Consider the following 14,264-nt stretch of genomic DNA (forward strand, 5'->3'; position numbering starts at 1 on the left):
GAAATAATAGGCCACAGGACGCGCACCTCGCTCCCTCCTCCCCATCCAGTCCTCCCGTCCATTTTCCTCGTTGGGATAAATGGTGAAACTTGTAGCAATAATACCCCCTTCTTTCACACAAACGCCTCCCCGCTGCCATCACCTCCAGCCCGGCTGCCCCTGAAGCCTCTCGGCTGGGGATCTCGGAGAGCCTTTCTCCGCGAAACAAAAAAAACCTCCTGAAGGGGAACAAAAGTGACCAGTTTTTTTTCTCCTCCGTGTCCCCCTTCTCCGCGCAGAGTAACCCGCTGCCTGCCCCTTAAAATGGGAATATTAGGACGTCAATCTCATGGTCCCTGTGCGCCTTTGTCTTTGCTGAGTGCCCGGCTCTGCCTACCACACACCTTTTGTCCGACAATCCAATAAGAGCCATTATTCCCGCTCCCCAAACCCGGCAGCAGCTCGCTCTTCGGGGGTATTTTAGATGCCTAATCGCGTCCTTAAAAGGACCTCAGATGGAGAATTACTTCCTCCTTTCACGTCGCCTGGCACCGGGACAAAGAGTTCCTGTGGCCTGGCCTCCTCCAGCAGCAGCTCTCCTCTTAATATGTACATGCGTAAAGATTGCCACCGTGTATCTGATTCACTCCTGGGCACAGACACACACACACACATATATATATATATATATATATATATATATATATTCATTTATTTTATCCTCTGACAGCTAATTCTCTTTTTTCTGCACAGAATCAAAACGCACCGTCTCTCGTTTCTTGGATTTATTTGAATAGATGTGAAATAGACTAAAACAATTTTCCGTTGAACAAACACAATTTAAAGCACTTCAATTCATAGTCTAAAAATATACCACATTGAAAACAAACATTGTTATAAAACCAATCGTCTTTTTTCTTGAAGAGAAGTGCGCCACCTTATCATGCCTCAGTGTTTTCAGTGCCAAACCTACTTGGATCACGACATGAGGCCTTTCGCCGAGTAGCCTCCAGTCTTTACGCACACTCATTTCGGCTCCAACGCACCTGAAGGAGCCGCAGGATCCAAACACACATCCATTATATACGCAACACTGTTTTCTGGAGTGTCTCAAGTTAACACGCGCTTCTAAAAGGTTGTGGGTTTAAAAATGAAAGAGCTCAGACTACCAGGCCCGGATCCCCTGCAGGGAGCCCTGGCAGGATGTGACCGCTGTCCCTTGGTGTGTTTGGGGCTGTGAGGAGCCGCCGAGGCCGCCCACGTTTCCCAAGTTCATGTTCATGAAGGCGTTGGGGGTGCTGGACGGAGGGAGGGCGGGGATGCTCGTGTACGTGCAGCTGTAGTTGGTGTTATACGCAGGGCTGTTGTACGTGTACGCCGGGTATCCGTTATAGCTGTACGGGTTGGATCCGTACGGAGCAGCGGTGGAGAAGCTCTGCGCACCGCCCAGACACGGCTTCCCGTCTCGGACCAGCACCGGCACGGCGACGCGTCGGGGCGGAGGAGGGTGGTGCTGCCCCGCCGCCTCCAGGGACTTGTCCTGCCGCTGTCGTTTGCACTTGTAGCGGCGGTTCTGGAACCAGATCTTCACCTGGTTTGAGGTGAGCTTGAGGGTGGTGGCCAGGTGCTCCCGCTCCGGCGCGGACAGGTAGCGCTGCTGCTTGAAGCGCCGCTCCAGCTCGAAGACCTGCGCCTGGGAGAACAGCACCCGGGGTCTCCGCCGGCTCCGCTGCTTCTGCGCCGGCCTCTCCGAGTCGCCTTGCCCTCCCTCCGCTGCCTCCTCCCGGGACACCAGCCCGCAGCTCTCTGGGCAGGTTGGGAAAGTCACGTTAGGAAGTGTTAACATCTCCAAACTTAAACCATGCACAGCTTCTCTCAATGCGTAAAAAACAGAACGGTGTGCCAAATCTTCCAGTCCACACCCAAGGCACTTTAGGTCTTGAACAGAAGCCACAGTTTTCCACTTCACTCAATACCTGCCAACTAACCAAAAATAACGTGTCACCGCAGAGACAGCACTCCAGGGAATTCCCTTTTTTTTAACTTAACTAAACTTATTTTTAACTTTATGCTCAAATAAAAACAGCAGAAAAAATATGAATTAATGTGACAGCAAAATATAAAACAACAAGAGGAGGCTGATCGATAATTAATATAAAATTGAATTATACAAATATAACATTTGCATTTACCACTTATAGTTTGGGGCAAATATTAGTGATTAATGAGTAATTCCGTGTCTCTGCCAGGCCGCAGTGTCTCTGTTTATTAGCGCTACTTCACTTCTTTTACAAGCCTCTTTAAACTAATTGTCGGTTTATGGTCCACACATCATAACAAGACTCTGCGTATCACGCGCGCAGCTGAGCCACTACACAGTGTTTGACATCTCCAGACTTTACTGGATCCGTCTCCGGCCTCTGACGCAGACTCCCACCGTTTGATCAAACTCTTTATTGGGATGATGGAGGTGGGAGAGCCGAGGAAGAGGCTCTGCGCACAGACACTTCTCTCAGGTTAGAAACGATCCATAAAACCGACTCAGTTCTTTTCCTTTTTACACCAGAAATGTGTTTAATATAATTAAGTTAAACTTTGAGCTTTGTTCCACTTTATCTTTAGATTCGCCTCAGGCACCAAGTAATTTAAAATTGTTGGAATACTTAGCTACAAAAGAGCTGCAGGATTATTTAGACTGACAGAACATATATTTACTTTTCAGAGTTTTCTCACACTCAGTTTCACTCTTTACCTGCTTTCAAATCAGCCATGAAATGTGAACTAGGACATTACCAATGGTCAGATTTAGAAAATGTAATTTCGAAATATAAAACAGGCCTTAACGTTGTGCGTAAAAGAGGCAACACCGCTACAAAGCAGCCGTAACAGGAATCTGGTTGAGGTCACAGGTGAAGTTGTTTTTGTGGCTACTCATGCAAATCATGTTGTGGTGCAGCGTTTGTATTTCATCTCTAACAACCCAGTCATTGTCTTTTTTATAGTTACACATGTTCTTTGTTGCCCTTTGTCTTTACAGTAACAGCTTGTGCGTCAACTCACTGCTCTCCTGCTCCTCCAGCTCAGCGGCCTCCAGCTTGGCTCCCTGCATGCCGGGGTGGACGTACATGTCCGGGGACAGGCGGTCCTCCCGCACTGCCAGCGCGCTGAGGTAGGCCAGATTGTCCTCTCCGTCCGAGAAGGAAGGGCTGTCCCGGGTCCCTGCGAGCATGCAGGACGGCGGAGACTGGAAATGCTGCTGCTGTTGCTGGGGTGGAGACCCGGCCAAGTGCTGCTGGGTGTGGGCCCGGTGCTGGAGCTCCAGGGATCCGGTCTGTTGCTGCTGCTGCTGCTGCTGCTCCAGCTTCAGGATATCCTTGACAGAGAACGGCGTGGAGGTGAGCGGACTCTGCAGCATCATGTCATCCAGCTCCTGCTCTGCAGCATCGAGGAAATGAAGCCCGCCGAGTAACATGCACCCCCTTCTCCTTTTCTGCTCTTTTCCTAACAAATAATTGAGCGTAATAGCCCCCGCTTTGGTAATTGGAGGTGCGGTAAGCCTCTGGAATGCCTCATCGCCGTAAATCGCACGAAAACATGGGTATTAGTCCCGGGTTAGTCCATGCAGGTCTCCTCTCTGACAGATGTAATGTCGGGCTTTGTAAGTGGAGTTTGGACCGGGGCGAGGGAGCGCCTGTGCCTCCTCTGGTGTCAGGGGGAGGGGTGTGTATGAAATGGAAAGTCCGTTTGGGCAGAAAGGGAAGAGAGTCAGAGAGGGGGGTGGGAGGGGCGTTCGTGACGTATCCTACGTTCACATACTGGTTTTCATTCTGACTTGTGGGAATATGGTGCAAACACCCTGCTCCGCCACTGTCCACTGTGTTAATCCTCACAGAATCGGCCCCAGAAGCGTTTTTACGCACACATGTTGTTACAAGAACCACGTAAAACAGGCCTCATCTCTGTGACTGAAAATATCCACTCACACATTTACTTGTCTGATTAGATTTTAAACATGATGTTTGTTGCTTTAATCGCGCCACACACGGGCCAGGACCCTGTGGTGCTTATGTAGTTTCGTGCGTAAATCTGTGCCCTCCTTGGAGACGTTGCGCTGTGCGGTTCAGCCACTGCGCGTGTGGCGTCACGTCAAGGTCAACGGTCAGGTCAAAGGATAATGGAATCAGGGGGGGGGGGTGTTAACCTTCTTAACTTCACCCCATGAATTAAAGGTGTATTAAAAGTGGATTATGCTGAATGAGAGACCTGACTCACGCGCCTCATTAGATGGCTTCAATAGATTTTAATTCTATGACAACATGAGCTTTGAAAACCTCACAATAACCAAACTCTTCATCCAAAGATCATCTTTATTTCCAGAAAAGCTTCACTGAGTTTAAACCACCACTGAGGTCCGCTCCTTAAAAGGACCCGTCACGAGACTGAGGCTTTTCTGAAACTGTCAAAGTTTAGAAACTTTCATGTTTGCTCTAAATTTTAGAGGCGATGCCGGAGTTTCCACAGAGAGCAGACATCTATCAGATAGTACAGGGACGTGTACAAAATATACAGAGGAGCCTTTAAAATACTGAAGTATTAAGGATATCACTCATCCAGAAAACTCCCGCACCGATAATAAAAACACATGTTGATTGGATAAAAAAAAAACTCTGGGAAATCAGCAAATTAGAAATACAAATAAAACTCATATGGGGCATATTCGTAAGTTTTAAATTTAAGAGGAGATTTAACAGAGACTTTAAGTCTTGAAGAAGTTTAATGTTTTGAACACAAATCACTGAAAAACTGAGTCTGTGTTTGGCCCCCGCCTCCCTGCAGTTGTTCCCCTGCAGCAGCAGCAGCTGTGCTCGGTGTCCTCTTTATCTCGGGTGTTGTATTAATAACCGCACAGGGCAGATAAGCAGGGCCCCCCGGGGCAATTAAAATTCCTCCAGGAAAACTGCCTGACGTTTTTAGCCCGACCTAATCTGCTCCTATCAGCTCCGCTTTCCGTTTTGCAGCGGGACCCCTCGCCTCTGTCACCCCGCTCCCTGCACTCCTCCGCCGGGTTTTTCCTACTCGGACACTGCGCAGGTGGACGGAGGCTCCGAGGGGCCACAGGACAGAGCTGGGAATTCACCAACTTGCGATTTGTCCCTTAAGATGAAGGTTTCATTTACTATTTTAATCAAAATAACAGAAACCCGTTGATGCTGCTGCTATTTGAATATTTATGAGGTTGATGGAACTTCATCTTTTAACATTTTGTATATTTTAGAGAGGATTTTGAGGTTCCCATTAGAACCCATCATGCCACCAACCAAACCTTACACACTATACAGAATTAACTAGTGTAGACAAAATGTCCACTTTTGTTATTCTGAGATGTTCAATAATTACTCTAAAATCTCCTCACATTAATATCAGGATCCGTAATGTTTGTATGTAGAGACTAAAATCCCCCAGTTTCAAATGAGTCCGTCAAGCTTTGTGTATTTATCACAGATGAGTTCACAGCTTCATGGAAACAACAGGAAACTGACAACATCGTTTTAAATACATCTTCAGCGGATTTACCACAATGAGCACAAGACTGAAGGATAAGACTGTTCATGCATTAAAACTCTTATAGACTAAAATTTAAACTATTAACTTAACTACAGCTTAGTCCCTGTGTCTTACAGCAAAAAAGTACAGGAAATACAAATAATCAGTAAAATTCTTATATATCTTTTAAATATATTCCTACATCAATCTGTGGTTTCTCTTCCTTTAAACTCTGTGACGATGCCGAATAACATCTGTTTGTTCCTCTCTCATTCAGCCTTTATTTTTTCTTCAGCGTATCGTAAGACTTTCTGTCAGGCTTTAAAAAACACAGCTGAGGAAAATCCCTCGCATCAAAAAATTAGTCTGAGATGGTTCTTAGAGGTGGGGCCCCCGAGGGCCCGAAAGCAGACGTGATAACTGAGCTGATTTGAGTCTCTCTATTTTCTCATCTGACTCATGTGTGTATGTTTGGATGCACAATTTTTGACCCAAACAGAAAATTACAAAAACTAAGAGATGCAACTTGTGTGCACAATGTGAGTCACACATTTCCATAGTTCAAACTTCCCTGTGTCACCAAACCTAAACTCTGCGAGGCCTCTCACAGACCCAGTGTGCATCCAGACAGGTAGTAAATATCCTGCTGTGCATCTCTATCTAAGGAAGCCGGGAACAGACAGATATATGCGTGGTCATCAGACTCCCCGGCGACTCTCTCCAATTCATGCTACATCATCATCAGCGCGTCCTCATAAAAAAAGTGCCAAACATGGCGGCCCAGTGTTTAGACTGGCACACGGCCGCCTCCATTTACTTTAAATAAGCATTAAATCCAATGACGCCAGGCTGGAGCGCCGTGTTTTCCATGTGTCAGATGGGTCAACTCTCTGCAGCGAGAGCCACAGGGAGGGAGGAGAAGCTGTTTTAGTTCAAGCTAAGTGAAGTTTGGTTTTGGTTGGATGGTTGCTCCGAGGAAAGGGGGGAGGGTGATATCAGGCCTGATCTGATTTGTGACTCGTGTATCTTTTGATCCCTTTTAATGTTGTGTATTAGAAACCTGAAAGAAATGGAGTGTGTGTGTGTGTTTTGTGCAGGAGTTGCCATCCTGTCCCTGACATGCAGGGATCAGATCAAACTATAGAGACAGTCTCCATTCTAGATGATTATCTGGACTTTTAGTGAGAAGTTCCTCTTGCACTTCGAGCTCTTTGACTGTTCAAATGGGTGTTGAAACCAAGAAACGTCTCTGTCGACAGATCTATGTCGTACAGATTAGGAACTCAGCTCATCAAACATCTGCAGAAGATTTTCTTTCTATACCTTGTAAACCTCAAAATAACCAAACTCTTCATCTAAAGCTATCTGAATGTTTCCAGAAAAGCTTCACTGAGCTGAAACCATCACCGAGGTCCGCTCCCGTCGGTGGCTCCTTAAAAGGAGACGTCACAAGGCTGAGGCTTTTCTGGAACTCTCAAAGTTTAGAAACTTTCATGTTTACTCAATTACTAAATTTTAGAGTTTCCACAGCGAGCAGACATCTGTCAGACAGGGACATGTGTATACAATATACAGAGGAGCCTTTAAAATACTGCAGTTTTAAAGATTTCACTCATCCAGAAAACTCCCACACCGATAATAAAACACATGTCGATTGGATAAAAGCTTCATTTGGATAAAAAACTCTTAACTTTTAGATTTAATGGAGAATTAAAGGTTTGAAGAGGTTTAATGTTCAATGGTTGAAGTCACATAGAAGACAAACCAGGTTCTGTGAGGCCTTTTAGTCTCTTTGAGCTCGTTGTTTTGGTTTTGCTGCATGGTTCAGTCTCAGTCTCTTATTCTCCAGGGGCTGTTTGTCTGAAATCAAAAGCTCTGGTGAACCGCGCTGCAGAGAGACGCAGGTAGAAACTATCTGCCGTGGACAGTGCAACACGTGGCTGCTTCAGATCCAGATGTTTATCTGGAGGAGAGCTTTTCACTTTGTGTGTCGGTGTGTGCTGGTGTGTGTCGGTGTGCCTCAGGGATCCTGAGCGGTAACTCTAACTGGTTTTGTCACAGTGTTTGAAGCTGTGCAGGTCGGCTCAGAGACGACAGTGAGTTTCATCCTCCAGACTTCAGATAAACGTCCATCAGGAAGGAGGAGGAGGTTATTGAGCTTGTTCGAGCTGACGGGTGCTGACAGAGCTGGAAGGAAGACCGTGACCTCCCCGCAGCTTCTGTTTGGACACTTTATCTTTCACACAAACACAGATAAGCCTCGAGAATACAAGTCTTAGAGAATCTAGCAGAAGCTCAAAATGTTTAAATACTTTAATAAAATGTATGGCGTAGTTTATGAATTTTATAATTTAGATATTAAGAGGATACGATACTTGGAGTCTTAGTGACAGTTATTACTCTTATTATATTCTTACATGTGGGGACCAGTGGGCCTGTAATAATATGAATCAAATATTAAAGTGACCACAGACATCTTTAGTTCTTCTGTGTTTTTAGTTTGAATCATATCATCACAAATACTATGTTAAATTTGTGGATTTGTTGTTAACGTCTTTTTTTATTCAACTCTCCTGTCAATGTACTGATGTTATCTCTCTCTCCCTCTCTCTCCCTCTCTCTCCCTCTCTCTCTCTCTCTCTCTCTCTCTCTCTCTCTCACTCTCTGTCTCTCTCCCCGTGTGTGTGTGGATGGATGGAGGAGGTAACAATAGGAAACGCTACACCTCTTGTCTGCTGTCATTTGCGGCCCAGCGGAGGCGCCAGGCGGCTCTGGATGGATGGAGGGAGAGAGAGGGAGAGAGAGGGGAGAGAGAGAGAGAGGAGAGAGAGGAGAGAGAGGAGAGAGAAGAGAGAGAGATAATCTCAGCCGTGTGTGTGTGTGTGTGTGTGTGTGTGTGTGTGTGTGTGTGTGTGTGTGTGTGTGTGTGTGTGTGTGTGTGTGTGTGTATTGGGTTGTTAAAAGAGCCACACACTCATGTCTGTTTATACACATATGTGTAAATAACCAGCTCTTATTTATATTAATATCATTTGTTTGGAAACACACGTGTTGCACAAACAAATGTTATTATAAAAAGTTGGTGAAGCTGTGGTCAAAGTTCCTTTAATGTAAATATTTAACTTAAACAATATTAACAACAGTGCGACGCGTAAAGTTCAAACATGTAAAAATCCCAAGATTCAAATAGTTTCACTGTAAAAAAAAAGACAATATATTCTCAGTGAAAACGATAATTTACTTTTTATTCTGTGATGAGGAAACGATAATTTGCAGAATTCATTTGTCAAATTATAAAACAAAATGTTTTAGGTTTATTTATTTTGTGTTTATTTATTTATTTCTCACTTCTCATTCATAATTTTTGTGTGACTTTAAAACAACATTTAATTTTTAAGTAAAGACGAAATCACGTTCCTGGTTCATAACTTTTTAGTTTTTCATCATGTCAACTCTTTTTATTTACACAGGAATCAACTCACCTTAAAAAAGTTTTCATTTTGACATTTGCTCCATTTTGTTTGTTAAAATATTCTGATCACTTTATTATTTTTTTAACTGTGTCTGGTTTACCTGTAGAAACTTTACCATTAATTCATCCTAATATTATAAACGTTCCTGACATTTTCGAAAAAAAACTTTTGTGACAATTACTTTAATCGTTTTTATCAAATTTGTCAAAATAAAAACAAATACCAGTTTCCATTTGACTGCGCTGCTTTCCGTCTCTCCAGCGGCTGTGCGTAAAAGTTCGCGCGTCTCGGTGCCTGCTGCTTAAAGGCTGCTCATGCGCGTGTGTGCTCGCGCGTGTGCGTGTGTGTTTAGATACCAGAGGCCTGCAGCCAGTAATAGCTCCATTAAGCAGAGTGGGAAGACACTATCTCGGTGATCCGTAACGTCTATGTCCGCCCGGGCCGGGAACGACCAGCGGCCACACATTTCTCCAGAGCGAGAGAAGGAAAGTGTCGTTTAATCTCCACAACAGCTCCTCATGTTGTCCTGAAACAGAGTCAGAGGTTTGTCAGTAACTTTGAGAAAAGTTATTTCACTTCTTTGTTAAAGATTTCTGAGAAAAAAAAAACAACGAAGAAAACTCAAATTCTCGCCAAATGCGCAAATTTTGAAAATGACATTTTGATTTTATTCGTCAGGCCTCCTCCCCGCTGATGTGCGTGGATCTCATTCAGACCTGTGCGTGGTTTAACGCTCGGGACAGGCCTCTACATCTCTCTCTCTCACACGCACACGCACACACAACCCCAAATACACCGCATGACGCAACCGGCTCTGTTTATGAACCCGCCCGGGCCGCTGTGTAAATTGTGGCGTTGAATGGTTTACCTAATGGGACTTCTGTTTCTCGTTTTCTGTCACCGGCCTCGCCAGAGTCCGCTGACAAACGACCGACTTTTACCGGCAGAGGAATTCCTGATTTATGTGGGAAATGAAACGACAGTGAAACGTTTTTTTCCCCTCGTCTTAACCATGCCAATAAAGTAAATGATCTCCACCCTGCAGCCATTAAGAGCCGCTGCATTTGTATATAAACGCGCCGCAGGAGAGGAGGCGACGTCTTCCGCAGTGATAGATGCGTGTTTTGTTATTTTGCGTCTCAGATTGTGGCGCAATGAAGGAGGAATAAACTTGAGCTGGGTGCGGGGAGGGAGCCCCGCTGCCCGCTATATCGACTCCTGAAGCCTCCACTTCCATTGTTATTACTGAGGAGGAAACAAGTCGTTAGGGCCACGCAGCTCTGATTTATGAGCCTGTTGTTTCTTAACTCAAGTAGAAGGTTCCAGGGGCTCGTTGGTCTAATTTGATGAGGGAAAGCATGCAGAGGCACAGACGCATCTCCAGAAATAAAGCGCGCAAACGAGTCTTCGAGCCTCTTTGCTCTTATCACTGCAGGGATTAATTTTCTCAGAGCTTTCGAGGAGTTTCTATGAAGAATAATTTCCAAAGATAAACTCTGGGGGACGTCATGGTTCCTCCCGTCTGAGAAGAAATCTGTCTGTCCGTCTGTGTATAAACTGGGGGGCATTAGTGCCTTCAGGGGGGGGGATGGGTGGGCAGACCACTCCATCACGTCGCAGACTGTCTGGACCCCCCCCCCTCCCCTCTCCCCTCTCCTGCACCATTAGAGCCCCTTCTCCCCTTTTCTCTCTCTCACCGAGCGTCTCCTTTATCAGCTCTCTATCTCCTAAACAGCATCAGCCCGGCTGCTTTACAACCTGCCGAGGGTTTGACCATCAGTCACCGCAGGCTGAGCTCTGCCAGGCCCGGGCCGAGTCCTGTCCCTCTCTCTGTCCGCGTCTAAACTCGGAGACCAAGAGACCAGCCAGCCTGTGATTTCTCTTGCTTTGCGTAAAATGGAGGTAACACAATGCGTAAAATCCAACATGTTACTAAAATGCGTAAAATTCCATCATTTTCACCTTTTACGCATGAAGGCGCCTGAAAGAATTATTTCCCTTCAATTTCAAAAAAAAATTTGTCAAACTATTTATCGAGTCCCTATGTGGGTATTTTTCATTTTGCTTTGGAAACAGAAGAATCATTTAATCCGAGTGTTTGATGAAATATAAGCTCAAGAGGAGAGAGTGGATGGAAAAGGAAAAAGACGGTCTCTTATTAAAGGTTAAACATGAGCTTATCTGTTGTGGGTTTTTTAAATTTTCGTTGCATTAATCATTAGAAAAAAAATCTTTTAAACCCACCAACTGCCTTTTTTGGTTCTTTAGTCTCCAATATGGAGAAACGTTTAAAGCCTTGGTGAGCTGCAGTCCTCCTCCCTGCGCAGTTGTTTTTTTTTTTTGAACAGTTTATATTTTGTCCAACAAACCCATCTTTCCATCATTTAAAAAAACCATTAGACAAACTCAGGATATAGATTTTTCTACGAGAGCTTCAGGGTCACCCCCACAGAAAGCTGCTCTGCTGCCCTGCAGGAACTCCGTCGTTCGAAAGATGCAGAGAAAGTTCCCATTCACACGACCTCTGTCAGATCTGATGAATTATATCCCTGCACGAGGCACAAAGGTTCCCTGCAACTTGTCAAACACAAACTGCGCAGCAACAGGTTAACGCGGAATCTTCTGCGCACACAATCCAACACTTGCCCATTTGCTTCCAGTAACATAAGAAACACGTCTGCGACATTCATTACAAATTTAAGTTTGCATTAACAAACGACAGAAATTAAAGACGAGCTTTGGTCACTTTTACGCACGGATGGCAAAGTGTCTTCAGGCGCGTGCACGTCATGTCGTGTCCGTCCACGGTGACCTGCCAGTCACCTCAGCTCTGCCAGGGCACGGAGAGCCTCCCTGGCTGCATCGGGCCCTTACCGGTTCCCCGGGCAGCTCTCTGTGTTTAGGCGGAGGAAGGGCCTGTTTCCTGGATCAGGCTAAACACGGGCCTCCGGAGCGCGGCGCTCTGCCGAGACCGGGCCGCTTCTGGCCGGATGGACACTGGCAATATATCACTTCGACCACCGGGGGCCCCGGAGGAACCAGGCGGGCAGAGGCCCCACAGCTGGGAAGGCTCCGGACCAGAGAGGAGGGGGTCAAGGGCCCCTGCACCGCCGCTTCTCGGGAGTTTGTCATCCTTACGCCCCCGGGATGACAGCAGGGCGGAGGGTGGAGGATGTTTATTGCTGCTTCTCAGGGAAGTTTCCTGCCATTAACTTTCACTTTCACTTCCAGAGAGGAGACGTTCACAAGATCTTAATTTCTCTCTGAGCTGAAGTTCACACACACACACACACACGCACGCACGCACGCACACACACACACGCACTAAGACAACATGTAGAAGTGATTTAGATTTTATTCACTGGATTCAGATTCACTTTCATTTCAAAGCTTCTTCATTCATCTGAATTAAATCTTTTCATCAGTGAGACACTTGATTAAAACGTTTGTCTTTAAAACAAGTTTCCAGATTCATCAGATGTTCACAATATATTTAATTTATATATAAATATAAATAATATAAATATAATTAGATATGAAGGGAACGTCTGTCAAGGAAATCACTTGATAAAACAAACAAAACAAATATTACAGAAAAAAAATTGCTTACAGATTTTATTTTCCTGAAACAGAACTAATGTACATAAGGTTAAATTATACATATGTGGAGTTTATGCTATGTTCATAATTATATTATATATATTTAAATTAGATAATATTTTGAATTGAAACTGTTTAGAGAAGGATTCTTCAGGAGCGACACAAATATTTAACTAAATAAAACACTGAGTAAATCCTCTCGTTAGCAGCAATGAGGTGACAAGAGAAGACGTGAAAGTACAACATATACACATATTATACACCTTTCAATACAGATAGCTTGATGTATGTTTACATGTACTGACTGGTATATAGGCAGGTACATGGTGTACAATATGAATATGAGTATACAAATGGTATGTGTTATTTAAGTGGGTAATATTACACAGCAGTTTACTATATAGCCTGAAGTATAACTATATAAATAGGTACGTATTTATATAAATAGTTATACATATACAATAGTAAAAGTATGATATTTAAAGATTTCTATATAATTAAAGATATGTTCAGTTCACATGTGATGTCTCTCACTTCCTGAAGTCTGTGTGTGTGTGTGTGTGTGTGTGTGTGTGTGTGCGTGTGTGTGTCAGGTGTTGTGGGATCGAGTTTCCTCTGAACTGAACTTGATGCTGTAACTGAGTCCAGAGAATCAACTAATGGACGTGTAATTATCTGTAGAGTCGTGTAATGATGCTGGCAACGCTCCACCTGACACTTCATTAATGTGTGTGTGTGTGTGTTTAACACAACAGGACCGTCCCTCAGACACACATGTCACAGTCGTGACCAACCTGTGTTTCTCTTTCAAAAGAATTTCAAGCTAAAACATTTCTGCCTCAAAAGTTTCCTCCAAACAGTCAAATGTAGTGTTTCATAAAATCAGCACCTACATCGATGTGTGTCATATTTATAATGTAACTGTGTGTGTGTGTGTGTGTGTGTGTGTGTGTGTGTGTGTGTGTGTGTGTGTGTGTGTGTGTGTGTGTGTGTGTGTGTGTGTTTGCAGGTTGTGTGTGTGACCTTGTTGACCTTCAGTGGTATCTGCGGCGCGTATTTACAGTATCTGTGGAGTGATGCTGGAGGTCCAATCACAGCAGAGGTAAGGTCACACACACACACACACACACACACACACTTTTAATGGACCCTAGACAGGAGTCTTGGAGTAATGATGGTTTGATTGACATGTTTGCCAGTGAGTAGTGGGTGGGGCTTGATGCACACACACACACACACACACACACACACACACACACACACACACACCCCTCAGCAATGCAGCAGTGCTCACGTCATGTATAGGCCTGTCCTCGCTGCTCTGTGTATAGGACTGTGTGTGTGTGTGTGTGTGTGTGTGTGTGTGTGTCCACGTTCTGTCTCGCTCCATCTGAGCAGCAGCAGGAATGCCCCTTGTCAGGAAGCAGCGGCAACATTCAGACTCTCACGTTTCCGTCTTCAGCTGCAACATTCAAACCTGCAGAATCGTTCGTCTCTGGGATCGTTCGCCTGTCGTCAGCCAAACGTAAAACAAACTGATGTTTACTGTCTCCACAGGCCGAGCGTCTGCTGACGTCTTCTCACTGTCAGAGACACGAACATTTGTTCTTACTTCTTTGTTTTACAATTGGTGACTCACATGATGCTAAAAAGATCTGGTGTCCTCCA

At 44.8% G+C, this 14,264-nt stretch overlaps 1 protein-coding gene and 1 long non-coding RNA gene across 2 annotated transcripts; both read right to left on the minus strand.

Moving 5' to 3' along the window:
- Positions 1-749: 749 nt before the first annotated feature.
- On the minus strand, positions 750-3,714 carry LOC109640177 (homeobox protein Nkx-2.5-like). Its single transcript, XM_020104037.2, has 2 exons — positions 3,040-3,714; positions 750-1,785 (listed from the first exon to the last, which is right to left on the minus strand). The coding sequence occupies exons 1-2, from the start codon at positions 3,449-3,451 to the stop codon at positions 1,145-1,147; spliced, it is 1,053 nt and encodes a 350-aa protein (XP_019959596.1). The 5' UTR covers positions 3,452-3,714; the 3' UTR covers positions 750-1,144.
- Positions 3,715-8,738: 5,024 nt separating this feature from the next.
- Positions 8,739-11,881, minus strand: LOC138411237 (uncharacterized). Its single transcript, XR_011243892.1, has 2 exons — positions 11,753-11,881; positions 8,739-9,522 (listed from the first exon to the last, which is right to left on the minus strand). It is a non-coding gene; the product is annotated as an uncharacterized lncRNA (long non-coding RNA).
- Between the last annotated feature and the right edge of the window lie 2,383 nt (positions 11,882-14,264).

Source organism: Paralichthys olivaceus, chromosome 8 (assembly GCF_024713975.1).
Source record: "Paralichthys olivaceus isolate ysfri-2021 chromosome 8, ASM2471397v2, whole genome shotgun sequence".
Lineage (NCBI taxonomy): Eukaryota > Metazoa > Chordata > Actinopteri > Pleuronectiformes > Paralichthyidae > Paralichthys > Paralichthys olivaceus.

What these genes read in the sequence shown, in the direction of transcription:
- LOC109640177 (XM_020104037.2), bottom strand. Translation starts at nt 3,451, where the DNA reads ATGTTACTCGGCGGGCTTCATTTCCTCGATGCTGCAGAGCAGGAGCTG. An exon ending in GCTGGAGGAGCAGGAGAGCA is followed by an intron (nt 1,786 to 3,039) that starts GTGAGTTGACGC and finishes CAACCTGCCCAG; the next exon opens with AGAGCTGCGGGCTGGTGTCC.